The sequence below is a fragment of the Macrobrachium rosenbergii genome, chromosome 24 (genome assembly GCF_040412425.1).
Source record: "Macrobrachium rosenbergii isolate ZJJX-2024 chromosome 24, ASM4041242v1, whole genome shotgun sequence".
In the NCBI taxonomy this organism is placed as follows: Eukaryota; Metazoa; Arthropoda; class Malacostraca; order Decapoda; family Palaemonidae; genus Macrobrachium; species Macrobrachium rosenbergii.
In genome coordinates, this window is record NC_089764.1 from 14,993,942 (window position 1) to 15,017,862 (window position 23,921).

The 23,921-nt window shown below is 42.0% G+C and overlaps 1 protein-coding gene across 2 annotated transcripts in view; it reads left to right on the forward strand.

Moving 5' to 3' along the window:
• orb (polyadenylation element binding protein orb) overlaps positions 1-23,921 on the forward strand; it is a 208,534-nt gene that overhangs the window by 59,338 nt on the left and 125,275 nt on the right. For both annotated transcript variants that reach the window (XM_067126228.1, XM_067126227.1), the window contains exons 3-4: positions 17,945-18,018; positions 19,115-19,237. In XM_067126228.1, the coding sequence (XP_066982329.1) occupies positions 17,945-18,018; positions 19,115-19,237 (197 nt within the window). The remainder of the gene's footprint in view (positions 1-17,944; positions 18,019-19,114; positions 19,238-23,921) is intronic.

The window sequence follows — 23,921 nt, forward strand, 5'->3', positions numbered from 1 at the left end:
ATATCCCCCCCAGCCGCTTAGAGAAGCGTCTGTGTGGATAACTAGTGCCGGAGGGGGAAATTGAAGTGGAACTGTTTTGGACAGGCCCTTGACTGTGGTCCAAGGCCGCAGTCTTGTCTTTAAGATTCGAGGGATAGAGAGACCTTGTCCCTGAGCTTGGCATTTGCTCGACTCCGCCACACTCTGTTTATGTCTTTTAATTTGGCTTTCAAGAGCAGGTCTGTCACTGAGGCAAATTGAAGGGACCCGAGGACTCTTTCTTGGGACCGACGGGATGCCGATGGATTTTTGAGAAACCTCTTGGTGAGAGATGCTATCTCTTTCCTCTTGGGAGGCGGGAGAGATAACGTGTGGGAGGACAGATCCCACTGGAGACCCAGCCACTGAAACCGGGACTCCGGAGTCAGGCGGGACTTCTCTCTGTTCAGCTGAAAACCCAGTGACTCTAGGAAATTGATGACTATGGACGTGGCTTCTTGACACTCCGGAACAGTTGGTGCCCAGATTATCCAATCGTCTGGCATGCGCTGCTAGGGAAATTCCTTGGGACCGGAGCTGCTGTACTACCGTGTCCGCCAGCTTGGTGAATACCCTGGGTGCAATGTTCAGACCGAAGGCATGACCCTGAAGGAGTAGGCTTGATTCCCGAGTCTGAAACCGAGGAACTGAGAGAAGTTCCGCGCAATCGGGACGTGATAATAAGCGTCTGAAAGATCGATAGAGGTGGTGACGGCCCCACGCGAAGTAGAGTCCGTACCTGAGCTACCGTAAGCATGCGAAACTTGTCGCATTTTATGTAGAGATTTAGACGCGACAGATCCAGGATCACTCTTTGCTGATCGAGTCTTTTTGGGAACAGTGAATAGCCTGCCTTGAAACTTTAGGTGCCTTGCTTTCTTTATTGCTCGTTTGTTGAGCAATTCTGTTACGTAATCCTGCAGGATTGATGTGGGTGGCTGGTAAAATATGGTTAGAGGGGGAGGGTTCTTGATCCAGCTCCACCCCAGTCCCTTGGACACAATGCTGTGTGCCCAAGGGCTGAAGGTCCATTGGTCCCTGAACCAATACAGGCGACCGCCTACCTGTGTTCTCTCAGTGGGAGGGAGCAGGTTTATTCCTCTACCACGTCCAGGTCTTCCTCTTGGGGTGGTGTTAGACCTTCCTCTGTGGGGACCTTGCCCCTTCCTCCCCTTGCAACCCTATTGAGGCCGTGAAAAAATCCACGGCCCTCATATGTAGGTTGTATGCTGGTGAGACACATAAGAGGGCGCCGCTGGTTGGACCAACACTTACTGTTGGGGGTGGGCCTTAGAGGTAGATGGTTGGGCCACTGCCGAGACCGGGACGGCTTGAACTACCGCCTGATGGGGCCTCTTATGCCTCCTGAAGCGTTTGCCTCCTCTCGTCTGGGGGCTGGCCGATTCTGGAGTCTTGCGCTTATAAGTGGGAATTCCCCAGCGAGAGCGCAGACTCTGATTGGCCCGTGTAGCCTCAGACATGACGGATGTAACCTCTTCTTCAGGGAAGAGGTTAGGTCCCCAGATCGAGCTTTTAACGAGCTTGTTAGGCTCGTGGCGGATAGTAGCGTCAGCAAAAATGAATTTCCTGCACTCCAGTCTGGCCATGATGAACTCATGCAAGTCCGACTGGAAGCTCGCCAGGAAGGACTTAGCTAGGACCTGGAAAAAGGGTTCGTCTGAGCCGGAGACGGCAGTAGCCTCTGTAAGACAGCCGGAGCTCAAGGACCGGGCTAACTTAGTCCGGGCCTCAAACTCCGCCTTCAATAAAGATTCCGGCAGCTTAGGGGCTGTTCACTAAACTGCGTGGAAGCGCAGAGGGGGTCCAACTTCCCGACGGTGAAAGTGGACGGGCGTCCACCCCAGAACTCATTACTTCCTGGGAATACCAGGAAGTAGGATCTGTTTCCCTTAATTGAGGTAAGGGATTACCTTCAAAGCATGCTCGGGCCGTAGCCAGAGCAACTTTGTCCATGCAAGGAGTGGGAAGGTCTTCTCCCAGGGTGAACATCGTAAAATTGCCCTTGAAAGGGGTCAATTTCGTGTTTACTGCCTGCCACTCCGTCAGAGTGTGCAGGAGAGCCGACTGAGCCTGGTCCCTAGGGATGATGACAGTCTCCCTAGGAACCTTGTCTGACCGAATCCAGGCTTCTTCTGTGAGCCTTACGAAGCCTGGATAAGGGTCAAGAGATCGGGGGGGAAGAACTCCAATTCCTCCAACCGTCTCGTGCCCAGACCCTCCACTGTAAGTTTGCCATCATGTTGGATGGCCCGGAGTGCGAACCGCCAAGGGTTACCGACATCGAACGGCGGGAGGTCCGCAGTGTCGGGGATAGAATACTGTGGTTCTGCCGGAGGTTGGCGAGCCAAACCTGCCAGTATGTTGTCATAATTGGCAAACTTATCGGATATTTTTTCAAACCTAGAATCTAGGTCCTCCGTGAACTTTTTGTAAAGTTCAGTGGCAAGGGCTTGTGCATCAAAGAAGGTTGGCGAGGAGGCTTGGTTTTGCAGCCCTCTTACTCGCGCCTTTGCCGGAGGAACTAGATTTGCTCCCGGAGGCTACCGGTCCTGAAACCTTAGCCTTCGACGGGGGGAAGGGCGATGCCTTCTTGGAAGTCGAGGACTTGTAGCCCTTCGCCTTCCATGAAGTCTTCAACTTGGGGATAGCAGACGGAGCTCTATCACCCAAGGAGGAAGACTTCACAAATCCTGCAAAAGAAGAAACTGATGAAGCAGGGGAGTCAAACAAAGGGGGGCCCGCCCCAACGTCCTCACTTACCTCACCACTTACCACCTGGTCCTGCTCCGTATTCATTGGTTCCAGGTCGAGATTTAGGGTGGCAACATCCTCCAAGACCTCGGCGTACATGATATCCACTTGAGGTGGCTGGGTCGCATCCCGGATTTGTTGGATGATTGGGGTGGCAAGTTCTTCAGGCACTGCAGCCGCCACCCGTGCGCCGGGGTAAAGCAAGTCCCTCAACCTGGCGTCGAGGACGTAGGGCTTCCCGGACGGATTATTCCTGCCAAACCCAGCCACCCAGGCCGGAGGGATTCAAGGCAGACTTCTTGGAAGCTTCGTCCGCCTGCAAAAAACCAGCAGTTAGTCAGGAACGAAAAGTCAGACCGGGAATATAAACAATACACAACATGAGGAGCATGAACCGGGGGAAAGAAGACTGTCACTTACCGACTCATCCTGGATGGTTGAACAGAGAGCAAAGCAAACCTCACAACCATCGGGGTGCCAAACAACCAGGTCGTCAAGCCGGACCGCACAACCAGCGTGGGTCCGGCATACTACGTGCCCGTAGGGTTGTTGAAGGGAGAGCGGTACACCCCGCTCCTCACAGCGAACAGTATGTAAAAATAAGGTACATGAACCTCACACTCTAAGCAATCTAAAGCCGGCAAGGCCGGGAAACTCAACTACAACCGGAATACTCCGGCGGAGAAGAACTCCCTATTATAAACTGGGCCAATAAGCTTTAAATGCACAGAGTGGAAGGTAAGGGTTCAGACCCCGGAGGACTCCGGGGAATGAAGGAACGAGAAACCAGGAACTAACCATAAGGGCTGCCAGAAAAATAACGGCGGAGCCCCCGGGTGTAGGACCGGATTCACGCATATATGGATAAACAGATTTATCTAAGATTAAAAACAAAATAATAATAATAATAAAAATAACAAGTGATGGTAATACTCCGGAGACCGGAGGGTCCGCTTCCCTACGTGATATAGAAACTTCCACCCTTACCTCCCGCCGGAGAAACAAAAACGGGTAGTGTTCTATGTTCATAACATATGGCGGAGCCACACATTTCACCCTAACTTCGTAGCCCGATGGGGAGATGAGAGGTATGAGAAAGTGATTCGAACACGCTCGAGCAAACAAACCACCCACCCCACCACAGCGAAGCTGGGGACGGTATGGGAGGGAGCGAATCCCTCTACCAATAGGAGGAGTCCCTGAACTCGGAGAAAACGCCATCTAGCGTCACCCGCACGAGTCGCAAGGCTGAGGGGGTAGTGGAGAGGAGTAGGCTACCCGGAAGGGGACAGGAGACAGGGAGAACATGACACCCGCTCAACTGCATCCTTCCTCCAAATGAACTTGGAAGGTAGCCTACTCCAGGAGCTACACAACCCGAAGCCCAACTCCTTGCTAGGCGAAGCCTAATATGAGCCCTAACCTAGTATAGGTTAGGAAAAGAGAAAGGAGTGTAAAAGAGGAGGAGAAATCAGCAGGGAGAGAAATTTTTGTGCCGAGAGCCAACCGGGACCGAGAAGGGGGGGCAAGGAGGCGACTAGCCTAGAGGAAACACATCCAAAGAACTCGATTCCCCCAAATGGAGGAAGAGAACTAAGGGGCTCACTCTAACCACCGTAAAACGACCCCGGAGGAAACAGCAACCAAAACTCCCTCAACCTGATCTCCACACCCAGGGCAAGGGGATGGAGCTCACACTACAAAATACCATCACACATAAACAATCAAAATCAAATTAAGTTCATAGGAAGCGTAGCCTACCTCGGGGGAGAGGCCCACCAGAGGTAAACCACACAACCAAAAAACAATAAACAAAAATAATTAAATATACTAAAAATAAAAGAAGAGCACCATCTTCAAGTATAAAATAATAGCCTACTGAGACCAAAATGAAAATGAACCCAACCTGGGGTTACTTGGACGGGGCATCACCCTAAGAAAGGCCGATAGGCCGATAATGCAAAACAAAAACTAAAAAGGGAGGGGAGCGACCGCAAGGAACCACCAGGAAGGAATTCAAGGGGTTAAAACCTTTCTATAACGACGAGGAGACAACTCCAACCGAAAGAACAGGAGTCGCCTCGCGGTCGACATGGCTGACGGGGGACGCCGTGGCGTCATAAGAAGATCTCAATATTTATGAAAACACGAGACCAAAACAGCCAATAAATTAGTTCAAAACCCCACAAGAAGATGGTACTTAACTTAGAGATGGAAAAGGTGCTCGATGCCATTGTAGATGATGAAAACAATCCAAAAAATGGACGAGCACACAAAAAGAAACGAATTTATCACGTGCTAGAAAATGGAATGAAGTAGGTGGCGCTGGTGTCGCCGTCCTGGCGGGTGTTGAGTGTGGGAGCTGTAACGGCTCACCGCTCTTTTACGGGGTTTTGATGAGAGATCTTTCGAGTATATTTCCGTGGTAGTGGTATTTCACTCACCCTTCATTATACCGACGTCTTCCTAAAAGACGGCTCGACTGGGGTAGTAACCCCAGCTTTCCTGAAAGCTCTTTTTCTCTGGTATATCTAGCATTGTTATACCTAGAAATTCGTGCTGTAATGGAATTTCACCGGCTGACACGGGACTGGACTCAGAAAAGTATTGTTAGTAACCTTATACTCTTGTGAAAATGCGTACAACCATAAACAACCGAACGAGAGACTGTTGTTTTGCTAATAACCGAATCAGATAACAACGGATTTGCTGGTATTTCAACCATCGTACGGTTAAACAATTATCGTAGTTATGTTAAAAATGACGTTAAGTACTGATATGTTTTTACACTACCCTTATCCGCTTTGGAGAAAAGATCGGCAAGGAAATATACTGTTACAGTAAATTTAAGCTGAAAGTTGTAGTTGAAGCTGAGAAAAGAATGTTCAAGCTGCTAATGACTATAAATTATTGTGCACTGGCAACATGGATGAAACTCGGCAGCAAATAAAATTGGAAAGTATTTTAATCAAAACTACTGGGCATGAAAGAACACATATTACTGCTGTTTTCACGCCGATAAAAGATAAATAGGGAAAGCTCGTAGTATGATGATGAAATCGAGAGAAAATAGCGAATGGAATCTTGATTTGTTTTTTACACAAAACAAACGGCCAGCCAACAACGTCATCTATTAACGAAAAAAATGGCTAAATTAATTTCTTAATGAGACATATTTGTTATATTTCGACTTAAAAACACTTCGTATATGAAAAATATACATGTCCCTTATAAATAAAGTATCTAGAGATTCATTTACGCTAACTAGAAGCAAGAAATGCCCTCTGAACCGAGTTAAATGAGGCGAATTAAAGACCGCGTGATAGATTCCCAAACCAAAACATTTGATCGCTATGATCGGAATTTATAATGCAAAAGCAATATAAGAATATTTACGATTGGATACAGTGTAGTAAAGCATAACTTTTTAAAAGATCCATGGAAAAAATGCACATTCGTTATTTTGATGTTTGTATAATACGGTGTTATGTGAAAATAAAATACAGTATAATGTAGGCTAGGCTACCGTATATAATATACGAAAGTGCAGGCTGGGCCTTGTTTGTTATACAATTTCTCTTTGTACTGACTTATCATGTCATTCTGCATTGAACCTGCAGAATTAGCTGACACTAATGATTACTATGCCATTTGTGTATAAAGTATACTGTGTAGTGTAGGCTAGCGTACCATACATGTATAGATGGTACTAATTCCCTAGTGTAGGCTAGGCCATATTCGAGTTAACGATTTTTTCAACAAACGATGGGTTTTTTGGAACCTAACCCCATCGTAAGTAGGGGAATACCTGTAATGTAGTTTTTATATTCTGACATCTTAGTTACCTTACAGAACTTTATTTCAAAATATTTTACAGTAAGATTGATACAGTACAGCAGGTACTGTACATGTGTGCCCCAAAAGCTCAGAAAAGCAGTGCAGATATACACTAGTTTCTCAGACGTTACACAAGTAACAAAGAAGTAGTATTTCAGAGCTTTTGATAAGCCTTGGAAAATACATTGTGCAAAACACTAATTTTTATTAGTCTTACGAACTGGGCAGAATGACCAAAGGAGACCCAGATAGCATAATCTACATTTGCTTACTCAATAAACACATGTATATAATTGCACTGCTAGATACTAACTAGCAAATATTTACACAAGTTCAGAATTTTATTATGGATGTACGAAATATTACTTATAAGTTCTTTGTTTCAATTGCAAAACCATTTTTTCTGGACATTTATGAGGTATTCAACCACAAAGGTGTCCATACTGTTGCATGTGTACTCACTCACACAAACACAATTGTACATTAGTTTTTCTAAGTCTTAATACTGTATTTAATCAAAACTGGTTGAAAAGGTGCAGATACATAATGCGTGCACATCCAATTGATTTCTGTAAAATTACTTCCTGTATTACATTATTAATTAATAATAATATTCTTGAGACATCTACAGAATCGTTATTAGAGAGCAGTTGAGTGAATGTCTTGGATTATTGGTTAGACAATGGATGGGTATATTATCATTATCCATGAGCAATCTTGCACAAGATCAAGAAACGAATGGGCACACATTATAAATAGTTTTAACTTTTATTATGCCCGTACTGTATGTATTGTTTCATTATTTCAAAATGCATGTAGTTTTTTTTTGGGGGTGGGGGGATCCCATCATCATAGGGCAACTCATCTTTTGGGTAGCATACTGAATGTATGTCATCATAGGGGATCTCCTCATAGGACATCTGGGTCCCATCATCATAGGGCAATTCCTCTTTTGAGTAGCATACTGAACGTATGTCATCATAGGGGATCTCCTCATAGGACATCATCTCCATTGACAATGCACATTACACTGACAGTACTAGGACATCTCTGTCGATGGTGCAAAAGTCCATTGACAGTGCACAAGTTGACAGTAGAGTACATAGCACAAATCTGCATAGATCATCTTATCATAGGACACCCCTTGGGGTTATCCTATCATCTTCTCTGTATACTGTACATTGCTGATGAATGGGGTTGCGGTAGCGTGCTCGACATCTTCAAGCAGACACATTCCTGGGTGAGGGATGTATGTCAAGTTTCTCACTGGAGTCTGTCCATGTACGGGTACAAAGTTCGTTGTTAGATTGGTTTTAATACCAATAATGGTATACAAGGGCACCCATCATTAGAGGACGGATCTCCTCCTCAGTATTCAAGAAGAACTTTTACGTTTGTGGAATTTTGAACGATGGTTCTTGGCTATGCTAAACCACTTTCACTTCTGGTATCGATGAGATCTTACTGATAAGGACAGTGGAATTGATCAAGACACTGATCTCTCTCTTTTCTAGTTGCTTTCTTCTTTACTGAGATAGGTAAGAAAAGAAGACCTGTCAGATGTTGGACCTTGCGAATACATGTGTCTGAAGTATTCCTGGAATAATATCAGACATGTATTGATATATTGATAGACACCTACTAAGGGATTCAGAGCCGATGAAACACGGTTTTTCGGCAACACCTTTTTATCAAAGCATCGGATAAAGGTGAAAGTTGGCAAGTGTATATTTTATAACCCTACCTAATTATTGCAAGTGTTATTTACTACCTAAGTTCAATAGTTCTGGTACTTACCAGAGTAAAAGTGGGTTTCCTATGCCAGAGCCATCAAAATCGCAGGTAAGGGTTTTGAACACAATAATGACGTTAACCTATGACGTCATAAGGCTCCACCCACAGTGAAGAGAAGTTTACATATGGGGAAAACGTCTCTTCACTGTGGCTCTTTAGCCCACTTGGCGATGGCATATTCACTAATTGATATTAGCACCCAAGACCAAGAGAAAGGAAGGTTTGCTCACTTTCCCAAATATCCCATGTAGGTGGAGCTTTGTCTACTTCCTTGTGCATCAGCAGGTGAATTGCCGCAATGAGCATGTACCTCGAAGATATGTCATCGCCTACATAGTTACTCCAGGCAGGAGGCAACGACATCCAATTGGGTAGACCTTGTCTCTCTTGGCCTTTTAATACCCATACAAGGCTTCAGCGATATATCAATGATGGCGAGCAGGATTTGTCATCGTCCCCTTGATAGCATTATCATTCTCAATAATTTTATTATTATTATTATTATTATTATTATTTTTTGTGGAGGTTTCGTTGCAACTTCCACAGCAGTTGTTAGGACTAAGTTGTTAGCTTGGATTTCTTCCATTTTCTTGATATTCGTATTGTTTCTACTTTACAAATAATTCAGTGCAAGTAGTTCATCCACATAATGAACCAGTCTATAGCTCATTTGTTAGATCTACATCTATTCAGGGCGGGAATACAAAAAGACAATCCATTTTGTTTATCTCAGGTTTTGACACTATAGCCTTCTGTTTGCAGCATGTCAGGAGCGGTCACTAGAAGTAGAATTTAAATGAAAAGCAATGATGCCTCATTTCCCTCAATTGTTAGAGTTGTAAAGTCAACGCCATTGTTTTATTTCAGTTAATGTAACCCATTGTTATTTTTCTTGGTTTTTTATTTATATCATATAACACCCTAAACAGCGCTTGTATACTGCTGCAAATAAAAGGTACTGGTAGGAGTCAAGATTTTGAGGGCAAGCTCAAGCTATTATTTACCTGCTTCAATATCAATCAAATGTAACACGATTTATATTGATATGCATGGAAAGGAAAATATATTGAAATCAGTTTGAATGAGGAACATATTGTTATAATCACTGTGTTTTAATAGATATGTTTTAGAGGTACAAATAAAACATCTAACACTATACATAATTAATTTACAAAATGTCTTCTTCGTCGTCACTCTCGAGGAGGAGGTCATCATCCACGTTTTCATGGTCGCTCTAGCGAGATCAATAATGACTGGTCCCACGCTCTCATGGATAATGTCCGATTTCAAGTACTCTTCCTCAAAATGACGTGTTGTCTAACAGCTCCTGCCCAACACTTTTGGGGCGGCCAAGTAACCATTACCCACCATAGAAATAATTACCTATTCACACTAGAGTAAATCTTGCCACAGGTCTTCTCCTTCAATACAAAGTGGTAAGCAGTAGCACAAATGCAGTCTTGCAACCACGGGGACAATTCCATATCCTGCTGGCCATTATCGAATTTGTCGAAGCCTAAATTCTTTAAGCATTTAAGCATATCCATTCACCGCCTACCTGGTGGATAGGCGGAGCCTTATGACGTCATATGTTTACGTCACGAATTGTTTTAGAATCCTTGTCTGTGATTTTCTCGGTCCCGGCATCGGTGACTTCATTTTACTCTATAAATATCAAAACTATCGAACTTAGGCTCTAAATAATACTTGCAAAAATTAGGTAGGGTTATAAAATATACACTTGCCAACTTTCAGCTTTATCCGATGCTTTGATAAAAAGTTGTTGCTGAAAAACCGTGCTTCATCGGTTCTGAATCCCTCAGTAGTTTCTTGTCAGGACAGGTATATCTATCAACTCATCTGGGGGCTAAGTTCCTGACACTCTTCTGTCCCCTTTCCTTGGTCCTCATGCTGTTAACTTTTTCACGCCCAAACAGTGTAGTGGTACGCAAAATTACCCTACTCCCCTTCCTATCCGACTGACGTACCGCTACGTAAAATTTACTAAAATATTTCATACGTATGTTAGGAGTAAATTTTTTTTTTTTTTTTTTTTCGGACAATTAGTGGTTTCCGTAGGCTAAAGCATACCTTGGACTGTGTAACTCAGGCATCGATATGCCAGCCAAGCAGTTCCTGTACTGCGCATGCGCAAATCCCTGGCGTAGTAAAATTCTTACAATGAAATCAGCTGATCCCACCCATGCTTCTCTCTGAGACCAAGCGTGCGAGCTACTATGAACACGTGCGATTGTTTACATATAGTGACATCAATATAGGATATATTTCCAACATGCATTCGCAAAGTTTTTATGGTAAAGCTAGTGGAAAACGCGTTAGTCACACAAGAGACGTCTGGATTTTTCATTCTTTTATATGTCAATATTTAGAGAATTTTGTTGGCTTTCTCATAAAAAATAATTAATTCGCCTAACTGTGATAGTTTTTGAGCTATGAATGATAATGTTGACAACAGTAACATTTTTTTTGTTTCAATCAACTTATAACGTCAAAATGAAACTGTTGGCGTTACCAAAACCACTTTTCTTGACTCTCACTCTATTCCTCAACCTTTCCTCCACATTTTTGTATATTTACAAAGTAATTTCTATGAAAAATAACCAAGATAGAGCTCTTAAAAAACTTTCTAGCGCTAATTCTCACCGTTTGCTATCAATTTTTCACAACTGCAGCGAGCTCTGTTTCTTACCCTCTTTTCCATCAATTTTTTCACCAACTGTACTTATTTGTTTTTCATTATTTTATATATCGATATTTGGAGAAATTTGTTGGCTTTCTCATAAAAAAGGTTCAGTCTCCTGACTTTCTCATAAAAAAATTCATTCTCCTGACTTTCTAGCGCTAATTCTCACCGTACGCCGGGCAGCGAGCTCTGTTTCTTACCCTCTTTTCTATCAATTTTTTCACCAACTGTACTTATTCGTTTTTCATTATTTTATATATCGATATTTGGAGAAATTTGTTGGCTTTCTCATAAAAAAAATTAATTCTCCTGACTTTCATAGTTTTTGGGCTACGAACGAAAATGTAAATATAAGTAAAGTTTTTTTTTTCGTTAAATAACTCAAACTTTTTTTTATTTAGAGGGCTGGGACTCTTATTCTGACTATTCCACCATAAAATATAAACATTGAGAAAAAAAGGACAGCAAAATGAACATTGTAGGCATAAAATTTATATTTTTGCTGAATTTTTTAAAAAAAATTTTTGTTCGCGCTGTCGAGCGCTCCCAGACACCTTGGATCTCTGATAGGCGTGACGCTCAAACTATAAAGATGCGAAAGTGTTATTCTTGTGAGGAGTGCGAAATACAGGCAGTAATTGCTCGATCTAGTACCTGGATAGAATATAATTATGCATTCACATTCTTATCCTTTTACCTTGGGTTATTGCCCATGGGTCCTTAGACTCCTTTTCCTTATATCCTTGGTGGATGCTCAGTAAGTGATGTCATTTGCCCAGTTCTTAAGGACAGGTTATATCTCGCCTAAGGTGTGTGGCTACAGGGAGGTGTGGGCGGGACTGGCTTCATACCTTACTCCTGTTTTCCTTCCTCTTCCAGTGGACAGAGGAGGAATGAATGAGCTGTCACCAACTGGACTGGCATGCATACAGGTGATCGGTGTGACTTGAGTTTCCTGTTTATAATCCAGTTTTGTTTGGATTAATAGATGCATTTCCTACCTTCTCTCTAGCAAGGAGGTAGAAGGGCTGACTATGGGCAAGCAAATAGGTTGTTTCTAGCTATATAATCTTCAACATTGTGGGTTTGTCCGTACCTCTTGAATCAATGGCTTTCATACATTCCTTTTATTCGAAGTGCCCAGAAGTCTGGCAGTTAAACATCACACATGTTCAGCAGATCAGAGGTATGGTATCCTTCCTTTGCTCTTTTATGACCAGGAAGAGAATACCAGGTGAGCCGAACTACCAGTCAGTTCAGAGAATTACTTGGAATCCTCCCTCCAATAGTATTCTCCATATGTAAAGACTGTGGGTTTGTATTTGTGTAGGAACAAATGACAAACTTTTTATTAATTTGTATTTTCCCAAACATACAAACCCAAGGTCTTTACATAAAAGGCCCACCTCTTACCACCCCGCATTCTTTTACCAGGCCAAAAGGTAAACTGAAGAGATTAAATGCATACCAGTTGAGTGGGTGGTACTCCCGCCCCTACCTTAGGTAACTGTTACCATAATTGCCTTGCAAAAGTTTAACGGCTGGACTTTCCAGCTTGGCCGAAAGTTATCCATATGTAAAGACCTCAGGTTTGTATGATAGGAAAAATACAAATTAATTAAAAATTTATTTTTATCAACAAAGGGTTGCATGACCTATTTTAGCTTTTTATATAAGTAAAACTTACCAACTAATTACTTAGCTAACGATTATGCTCGCATGGCATCCTAAATTAAAAATTTGCGGTAACGCATCAGTTGCAAATTGGAGGATGACAGGCCCAGCTCACTGCAAAAGGGAGCGCAGGAGCAACTTAACACCAGCTGCGTCATTTTCTTTTATGCCGCGCTGCCAACAGCATGTCGCACTCTGCAGTCCTGCCTGATTCACTGGTGGTTGCATGGTTGCCGAAGTTGGTGAAGTATTTCACTTTTGTTTAGTGCAAGCTGTTGCCTTTTTGGTTTTGTCATTTGCATTTAGATTCTCTCTTCTAGTTAGCTATGTCTGATTCTAGTGCTTCCAGTCATCGTTATTGTAGCAAGGGCTGTAAGGCTAGATTAACTAAGCTTTATGATGCACATACCATGTGCACTAAGTGTAGGGGCAGGTGTGCTTGAGAGAGAATACATGTTCAGAGTGCAAGGACTGGGATGAATGTAAATGGGAGGTGCATTAATCTCATTTTGATAGATTTGAGAAGAATAGGCTAAGGAAGGCAGCCACTTGGGCTGAAAGTAGGCCCTCTGTTAGTAGAGATTCTTCACCTAAGCCTGAGACAGACTAACTTAGCTCTTCCTTATATTCCTGGACACACACACACTCCAATTCCCAGTCCTCCTTGTATTCCTCCACATACTCCTGTGCTAAGCTCCCGTGCTTCTGACCCTGATGCCGAAGCCAGTCATGAGTCTAGAATCGAGTCCAAATTTGACATGAAAATTAGTCTAGTGGTTAATTCAGTGTCGGAGATAGGGCTGTCCCTACGTGTCTGTATGGTCAAAGTTTTCAGTGATGAAGTGTTACTTGAAGTGTTAGTGGAGGTGGTGGTTTCCTGTCCCGTCAGTTCTCCTGGATGAAGGTCACTGTCCTGCTCCCCTGTACCTGGGAGAAGACATACCGGAGGTCCAAGGAAGGCTGGTGGGGTTTGCCTATAGGTTGCTGCCCTCTCAGTTGAGCCTGTTTCTAGATCCTAGACTTTGACAGACTGCCACTGGAAAGGCATGTTGTTGGATGTGCGCTGCTTGTCTTCGAACTCAGGCTCAGATTCTGACTGCTGGCGTTGTAGATGCTTCCTTGATTCGTCCAGGCCACTGAAAAGGCACACGGATGACTTGGCGCTGGCTGCCACGTTGCCGGTCAAGCGTCACGGGCCCCTTTGACAACCCGCTTCGGTCTTGCAGCTATAGAGTGGATCCTTAAGTTTTTGCTTCAGTTGAGCTACCTGCACCCATGGATTCTGTTTCGTTCTCCCCCAAGGATACCAAATGCACGAAGCATTGGTCTAAGTGCCTGTCACCAGAGACTCCGTCTCACCTCAAGGTGCCAGCTCCTGAGAGCCTAGTTCTGGCTCCTGTGCTCATAGCATCTGCTCTTGTGCACCCAGCACCTGCTCCTGTGCATCCTGACGCCTGATTCCTACTAATCATCAACCGTCTTCATCTCTTGAATGCCAAGTTTCCGCCTCTGAGCCAGATGATCCCTTGGCACCCATCAAGGAACAGCTGTTGGAGATCTTGAGCTTCATTAGGAAAGCACCCTCTTCGAAACCTCAAGATTTATCCCTGTCTCCGGTCTCTACTACGGGTGCTCTTGGCGAGTTTTCCCACTTTTTTTTTGCCCTGGCTGCTCTGTCTTCTGCTTTTTCCTTCCTTATGACAAGCCTTCCTAAAGAACATTATTGACTTCCCAAAATGGTGCTTTCTTCCCCCTCTAAGAAAGCTATAAAAGAGATTGAAGCCAGCTCTCAATGAAGCGAGAGCAGGGCAAAGTGACTTGCCGAGCCCCCCTCTCTTCTGATCAAGACAAAATATCAGCCGTACGTCAACTGGGGAAGCTCCCTCTCTGGGAGTTGCTGCCTCCTCCCATGGGGACTTAACTGGCCTTATCACTTCCCATTGGTCATCCTTTGTTTCAGCCAAAGTTTTCTTCTCTTTTCTGGTAGACTTCCCGAGGCTGCTCCCCCAAAGACCGTGGCTACTCAAACATCATCACTTCAAGAGATACCACCAAGGGTTGTCCACTCTCGCTCTGACAGGCTCCAGACTGTCAGGAAACTTGTCAGAGCAAAGGGTTTTTCAAGAGCAGCTGCGGAAGCTTTTGCAAAGTGCAGATGACAATCTACTTGCAACGTTTACCAGTCAGTGGCCAGTGTTCTGTCAATGGTGCCTCAGACATCACATCTCGTCTTCTGAAACATCTTTAGCCCAGATTATGGATTTTCTCCTTTACCTGAGGATCTGTAGAAATCTTTCCTCGTCCACATTACAAGATAACGAGCGATGCTTACCTCGGTTTTGAAACAGAGGTTATGGTTCTTTCTCCTAACCAGGATCTTGAAGACCTCATTATGTTGTCCTTAAGTGGCTTACGGGTCTCCTCTCAAGCTGCTCAGTTCCACTTCCCTCAAGAACCTTACATATGCTGAAGACCTCTTTGTAGTACCCCTAGCTACGGCCAAACATGTAAGTGAGCTGCACGTCATTGACAAGAGGGTAGGCTTCTCCCAAGGAGATGAAGTATGCTCTTTCACCTTGCGTTTGTTAGCCAAGAATGAGGATCCACCTAAACCTTGGCCTTGCTCCTTCCACTCCTTCCTTATTATTAAGAATGTAATGGATATCCTGAGCCCAGATGAAGAGGAGAGGGTTCTTTGCACAGTCAAGAGCCTTGAACTATCTGCATAAGACCAAGATAATCAGAGGACCTGCTAGCAACCTCTGGTGTTCTCTCAAGAATCCTTCTCGTCGTCTTTTCAAAGAATGTCCTATCGTTCTTTATTAGAGACCTGATCTCCAAAGCGCATTCCCGGATTAAGGAAGATACTTTTCCTTTGATCAAAGTTGAAGCTCATGAAGTCAGAGTAAGTGGCTACCTCTCTCACCTTCAAGCTCAGTTTATCCCTCTCATCCATTCTTCAGTCAACCTTTTGGAGGTGCAAATTGATCTTTGCATCTCATTATTTGTAAGTGGAAACAGTATTTGAAAACTGCAGTACCCTTGGGCCATTAGCAGTGGCTGGCTTGATATTGGGGGAAGAAGCATAGGAGAGATCCTGTCTCTCTTCTGTCTTTTTGTCTTGATGTAGGGTGTTGAGTTTTTTGGGGAGCCGGAGGGTACTTTGTACCTGGAGTGCCCACCAGTTCTTTGGATGTGGAGAGGTTTGTGTCAGGGTGGGTGATAGGGTTTTCTGGTTGTTGGTTTGTGGTACTGTGCCCAGGGCAAGGGCAACTTTTTTCCTGTGTGTGTCTCATCAGCGATCAGGAATATCCTCCACTGCAAGACTTCCACTGATGTAGAGGCAACTTAAACTCATTGCCATGCCACTACAGGTTAAGATAAACCAGAGGCAGTATTCACCTGCAGTAGCTCTCTTACCAGGTAAGGAAGCAGCAAGTCATTTACCACACTTAATATTTTTGATGTAGAATAGTCCATTCATTCCATCCCTCTTGCAATATGGGATTCAGCTAAGTAATTACATGGTAAGTTACTTATATGAAAATGACATTTTTATAATAAAATAGTTTTGTAATATATTTACCAAGTAATTACTGAATCAGAGCCCTCCCTCCCTCATCTTTTTTCATGGACTTTGCAGCAATAAAATAGAATGATGCTGCTGGCGGTAAGTTGCTCCTATGCTTCTGTTGCATTGGGCGGGGCCTGTCACCTCCAGCTTTGCAACTGATGCATTACTGCGAATTTTTTTATTTAGGATGCTGTGCAAGGATACTCATTAGCTAAGTAATTACTTGGTAAGTATATATAAAACTATTTTTATTTTACAAATGTCATTTTTGCATCATTTTAAAAAATGTTTTTATGTGCACTTTGCACTTTCTGAAGTATTGCTGAATTCTGAACATATCCAATTCAGATATTAGGAGAATGGGCTATTTTTTTTTTTTTTTTTATATAGAGGAGTGAGACGATGTTGTCATGATGACATTAAGTGGTGTGAAACTACAACTATAGAGGTGCTTGTAATTATTAAAATGTGGCAGTTAGGAGAATGGTGCCTGACAAGCATTGTCAGTCCGGAATGGGTCTTTTTGATTCAAGTGCTGCACCAGCAGGTTTTCTGGACTAAAAGATGCGGGAAAATTGGATGTTTACAGTACAGTATTAAGAAAGCGTTTGCTGTAAGTGTTAATGGAGTTACCAAAGGGCTAAGGAGCATCGTTTGAAGATTTCTGAATCAAAAACTGTTGCCATCATGTTCAGCAGGTACAGAAGAGGGCTTGACTGGGTGGCAGTATTTAATCTTGCAAAAGAGATTCCTGTTTAGCCAGGCACATGAAAATATTTTAAGAGTGATGCTTTATACTGAATGACTGAGATATACTTTTCTTGCCAAACTTGAATGTGGATTACTATTCAGTATTTGATAGCCCATAAAACTTCCCCCCTTTTTTTTTAAGATGGCTTTAGATATACGCTAGGGTCTTATATGCAAAAGTTAAGGTATCCAGTAGATTAATGATTACTGGTATGCTGTTGACTACCAGTGTCTGTACTTAGCCAGACTGAAGAATATTATACTGTACTGTAATGTAATATTACCACTGTTAACAAAAATATTACTGTTCAGTAAAATCCCTCTTAATTGGCACCCTAAGGACCCAAGTGTTGCCAGTTACACGAATTTGCTGGTTTCTTGAGAGACATTCGAAAGTGCCATGTGTATTCTGAACTATCAGTGCGTTCACTATCAGTAAATGGTTCTTATTAAGTAATTACTACATCTTGAACTAAACATTACTCAGCGCTCCCATGATAGTCTGAAGTGCTTATAAATGCATGCATATGCATACTCTTACTCACACATTAATACATTAGACAGCAGACACACTGGAAAATGTTTAGTAATGCACTTAATGTGTAACTCCTTAACTTTATTGTGACTCAAATTTTGTTTCTACATGAATTTGACATTTGTTTATGAGAGAGAATGCACTGTGCTGATTTGTGCTGTTGTAATATGCACAGTTATTCTTTTTTTTTTTATGAAAGTTTTACTCTTGATGGCAGGTATAGTTTGTGTAATTTATAATTTTTCTTCATGTGAATTCTTATGTTCTAATTTATAATTTGTTGCAGATGCATATTTGTCAGAGTTGGTTGATGGAAGAGACAGAAGTGTTGCTTCAGCTACTACAAAGCCCTCACCTCCAGTAAGTGAATTTTAATAGATATCTTTTGGTTATCAGTGAAGTTCATATTTTAGATAATGCTACTAGTTGTCTGTAATATATTGAAGTAGCACCGACCAAGCCCTAGCTATTATTAATCCGAAGACGTGTAGAAATTGTGCTTACTGCAGTGTTGAGATATCTCTGTTGCAAAATGCAAAGGGCTTATATGAAAGTTCACCACTCATGCTTAGTTATAGTAATTTGATGTGCATAATATATGTTTTTGCATTATGGTTGTTATGTGCTGTTAATAATTTGTGCTGGAGAGTACTAACACTTTTGTTGTATTGTAAGTTGCAAAATCATTATTTTATAGGTGATGCTTGTACATGCTAGGTTACTTCAGTAAGAAATTTATGAATAAAGTGTTTTCTGGTTAATATAACCTTTGGAAAGTGCATTAGGTTGAGATATATAGAATTTGTAGTAACACAGTATATAGCTTTTTATCATACAGCTTTGTCATACATGTATGCCAGAGACTTTTCAGATTGTAACTTTAGGTTAATGTATAAATCTTTGTTGGAAGAAAGAAGCTGAATCCTAGCATACTGGAGGCAAAGGAACTGGGGTCATGTTTGTGGTCAGCACTTTTTTTTTAACACCTTTATTATTATTTAGGAAGTTATTGGATGCAAAGGAATTGTGGTCAGCACTATTTTTTTTTTCCTGGTACTACTCAATTGTTTGTTATATTGGAGGCGAAAAAAAAAATCTGGTTAGTACTGTAAATTTTTAAACTCCAATATTCCATCATAAGTTAGCTGGAAAAATAACTAAACTCCAATCTGAGAATGACTACTATTGTATAGTATTGTCTAAAAATTTTAGGTTTGCTATCATTCAGTGAGAAATGAGGCTAGAAATGTCTAACTTTTAAGAAATGAATTTGACCTTAGTTTTAATAAAATTAATTTCTGTAATTTCTATGAAGTGCATTATAACTAGTTTTAAATCAAGTGTAAGTTGTTTGAAAGGAAAATGAAATTAATGAAAAAACCGGTGGAATGTGTTTTTTGTTGAATTTAGGGGAAGTTGAAGTGGAAACGCATTGATACATTGTGTAATCCAACAGACTGGAGCTTGCAATGCAGGAGGAGGAATCCCTCTAAGGAGGCTTTTGGCACAGAGTTTTAGCTATAGCTCTGATAGTTCTGCATCACCACACTCTCCACTTACTCCACTTTCAGCACCTCAGGTTTGTATCATAGTTGGTGGGTTTTTATTGTAACTCAGAGTATTAGTTGATGAAAATACTGGTTTGAAGCTGGGTCAAGTATTTTGCTTCAGTACAGCCTAATTAATCAAATAGATATCTAGTTGGTGTAGAATCCATAAAGAATAAATTTCCTTGCTGTGAATGTGTTAGTCCTTGCGTATTGAATGTCAAATGCACCTTGCTTTTAACTTGACTAAATGTCTACATTTTCTTTCCTCATGTTATTTCTTCTGTATATTTCAATGACTTTCTTCTGATTTATTGTCCAATCTACTAGAGTATTGTAGGATTTCCTCCCCCCCCACTTGTAAAACCTTTTGCTCTATTTAATTTTTCTTGATCTTGTCCAATTTTTGTAACTTTTCACTTGTCTTGATAATTAAGAAGGGATACCATTGTTAAAATTGGTTTGTAGGGATGGTATTTTTATGAGGCAGACATTTGGCTTAATCTTCAGTTGCCATTAAAATTTTAGTTTGTTCCTTAGTATTCATGTAATAATGTCTCTTCAACTTGCATGTGAGCCACCATAAACATGTTGGTGTGTTAACTCATACTGTTGTTAGCTCTTACTGGTGTAAATCAGTGAAGGAATAAACTTTATGAAAGGCAGATGGCTCCTGGAGATTTTCAAGATATGGTTTTTTTGCAATGGATTATTCCATTAATGTTTCCCATGCTCCTGGATTATGATCATCATTTGACACATGCTGTGACTTCTACTTGGTTATCATTCAACACTTGTAGATTTGTCTATCATTTAATGTGCGATGACATATTGCTGTGTAGGTGACCTAACTGTAAAAAGTACTAATGGACCACTGTGGTGAATGTCATTGATTTTCATTTTAGTGTGAGATTTGTCAGCGATACTAGATATATACCTCAATAATATTTGGAAGGTGTTAGTTTCTTGAACTAATATGATTTATTTTTATGAAGATATCAATTTACCTAACCTTATCTGGTTGTAAATGAAAGAATACAAGCCCATATTTTAAACCAGGCTATTTAATGCTACTGTTAGTGTAATTTATGCCATCCATCTCTCTTATGAAGAAACACCAGATTTTGAGCATCTCTTCAACGGAACATTGCCAATCTACGTGTGATATAAAGGTGTAAATAAGGGGCATAAAGTAACAGAACTGAGAAGAATATGGATAAGAAGCACCAGGTTTGGTAAAAGGAACGGTAGAGCATCTCTGGTTTGGATATGCTAAAAATCTACTTAGCAGAGAAGTGAAATATGCAGAGGCTCTTAAAATGAATAAAGCAGTTACTTTACCCTCAGTTTTACTGCCGACTGGTGCTGGGTCTCCAGGACCAGTATAAAGTTTAAATGGGCTACAAATGTCTTGAGGCTGGTTCAGTGTTTCAGGGACAGGTGCCAGACAAGAATTGGTGAATATTATGCTTGATGCAGTAGCTAAGGCAGGGTCTGCCGAGTCAACAGGAACCAGCTACAAGCCTTCTCAAACCTTCTATCTTATATATCAGGATAACTCTGCCCCAGCTGTAGGACATCACCAGACAAGAGAAACTTTATTAGAGGAAACAGGAGTCAACTAGATAGGCATGAAAAAAAGTGGAAAACCATCATTTTGCACACCTAGTCCAAAGACCCCAGCTGTAAACAAATATGAAGTGCTCAACACTGATGACAAAAAAAAAAAAAAATTAAGGACTGGTCGCCCTTTGCATAGTAGATTGCAATTTAGAATACAATAAAAAAAATAGTAACCAGACAAACACACCCATTAGGAAGCTGGAACTAAAGGAAAGTAGACTGCCCAGTATTGTAAGAAACTAAACTCTGAGAGCAGTAGATGGGGTGATTGTACTTTAGATACTTAACTAGTTTTAATGAATGAACAATTACCATTCTGGTGAATAAATTATTTCAAGGAATGAACAGTAGTTGAAACATTAAGATATAACACCACCTATTGATGCAGCAGTGTGTTCATGAGTCTGTGAACACCAACATGGGAGCAATCATATGTTCAGATGAACTTTTAATACCTGTATGATCAGAAATAGAAAACTTGGATTACTTTAGTAATAATGAAGATGGTGGCCTTCAGCACATCTCAGTTTGGTAAGGAAAAGGCAAATACAATTAATTATTCAGCCTCTGAACTTGGTGCTTGATCTGCTGCTCCAAAGTTTAATAACTGTTGGCAGGACCTTAGATACATTGACAAAAACTGTGAAACATTTAATAAGTGGCAACTGTAAAGCTTGTGTTGGGCTTCTAAGCATTGGTTATATTGAAAAGCTTGTAGGAAAGTCAGTGTTACGCAAAGGTGCTAAATCCCTCAGTTTACAGCACTAGGGCCTTATCTAAGTTGGGAGCACCTACCCCTTTGGTATGTGCCTGCATCTGTTGTTCAACCTGCTTGAGTGAGAGCATACTCCCATTAGGCAGATAATCTCTCCTGAGTTAAAAATATATCCACAAATTTGGTAGGCTCTGTCGCTTTATCATTCACATTCCAAGCACTGTAATATCACTTCTGCCTGAAGTTATGGAACATGAACAGGACTCCCTTATTCTCCCATCCAGCTGCAGATGAATGCATTCCCTAGTAGATATGTCTCAAAACTTAGTAGAACCAAAGATAAGTAATGCTGCTCCTACAGTATGGGGATAAGGAGTAAAGTACCTTGAGGTACATCCTCCACCTTGTGCAAATAAAAGAAAAACACTAACGACAAAGGTGCTTGTCGAAAGCCATATACAGTACATATATACGTAGATCATCCATAGAGGCAGCAGCTTCAGATATCGACAAAGAAAACTGATGCAAAAAATCTTAGGAAATGTCCTTTTCATTGGAACTGCCACTTTGGAAACTGCTTCAGTTGTTCTTCCAATATCCAACAATACAGATGCTTTTGACCTAATTTTCGTCAGAGATGAGATGTTATACCCTCTTAACACATAAGTGATATCCCTCGATAGGATGATATTGATTAAATGAAGTATTCTCCAAAGGTCGTCAGGATCCCTCTTGAATAACCCTGATAGGTTTGGCTCTTAGCCTTAGGCTTAAAACTCATAATGAGACAGTTTTGAATATCTTTAAATTTTGGAAATTGCATATCGCACCAAACAAGACATCAGGTTTGGTCCCATGTTACAAGCTTGGCAGAGGACCCAGAACTGGCTCAGTTCTATAGCTTTAACAGGTTGCTTTTGTAGACTGTTTGAAAGGGTTGTAAATATCAGGCAGTCCCTAGTTATCGGCGGGCTTGGTTATTGGCGTTCTGGTTTTTACAACCCTTGTCAAGCAACAAAAATCAGCAATTTTCGGTGCTGAAAATCGCAGATTTCCACTTATCGGTGCTGATAATTGGGTATTGGCGCTGCTACATACCTAACAGAGCTGCTGATAACTGAGTAACATGGGGGGTGGCTGCAGCTTTTGTTTACTGATTTTCGGTAGTATGGCTGGATTTCGGTGAAGTATCCCTTATTTGAGTAGCCTTCAAGTTTAATAACTTTCGGGAAAATTTTTCTGGTTCTTTGGTTAAGATGATGTCTGATTCAAGTTCACCTGTTTTCGCTATTGTAGCAAAAGTTGCAAACCACATTGATCTTCATATGGTTTTCATAAAATTTGCAGTAAATTTAGAGGGCAGAAATATGGTAGGGAGAAAACTTGTGCTAAATGTTGTGGTTAGCAAGAGTAGAAGGTACTTAATCTCAACCAGACAAGTTAGAGAGGCATAGAAAGGCAAGCTGCCTCTAGAGCCAAGGAACGAGCTTCCCCTAGCCTATAATTCTACCCTTGCCTAGGTTAGAAGATAGCTCTGCTATTCCTTCTTTCCCCCTTCCCGCCTTTTTTTCTCCTGCTTCAAGCCCTCCTATTTTTATTCCACCTACCCCTGCGCCTGGCTCCCTTGCTTCCGACCGTTACCATTGCCAATCTTGAGTCTAGGTTTAACAGGAAATTAACCTAGTAGTGATACAGTGAATTGGATGAGGTGGCTACTCGTCCCATCAGTTCTCTTAGACAAAGGTCCCTGTCATACTCCCCTAAACCTGGGAGGAGTCATATTGGAGGTCCAAGGGAAGGGAGGTTGGTGGGGTTTGCCCATGGGTAGTTGCCTCCTCAGTCAAACCTGTTGCGCATTCGCAGGTATCAGTAGACAGCCACAAGAAAGACGTCTCCACAGGAAAAGGTTTTGTGGAAGTGGGGGAGGTGGCTGCTCTTTCCGCCGATTCTCCTAGACGTAGGTCCCTTTCATACCCCCCTAAACCTGTGAGGAGTCATACTGGAGGTCCAAGAGAGGTCGGTGGGTTTGCCCATGGGTAGTCACCCCCTCAGTTGAGCCTGTTGATCGATCCCAGGCTTCAACAGACAGCCGTTGGAAAGGCGTCTCTGTGGATGCGTGTCAGTTGTTCAACTCTCAAGACTCCAGCCTGGACTTGGAAGTGCCACAAGTGCTTTCTAGATTTGTCTTGTCCATTGAAGAGGCAAGCCAGCAATGCTGGCCTCTCTTCTCCGCTGCCCAGTTAACGGTTTAAGGCGCCGAGTGCAGTCCTCAACCTTCCTGCAGTGCTTGGGACAGCCCGGATTATTTCTCCTGAACGCATCTTCAACTATCGCGGATTCACGACTTCGTGGATTTTTTCCATTACGTATGTATATTA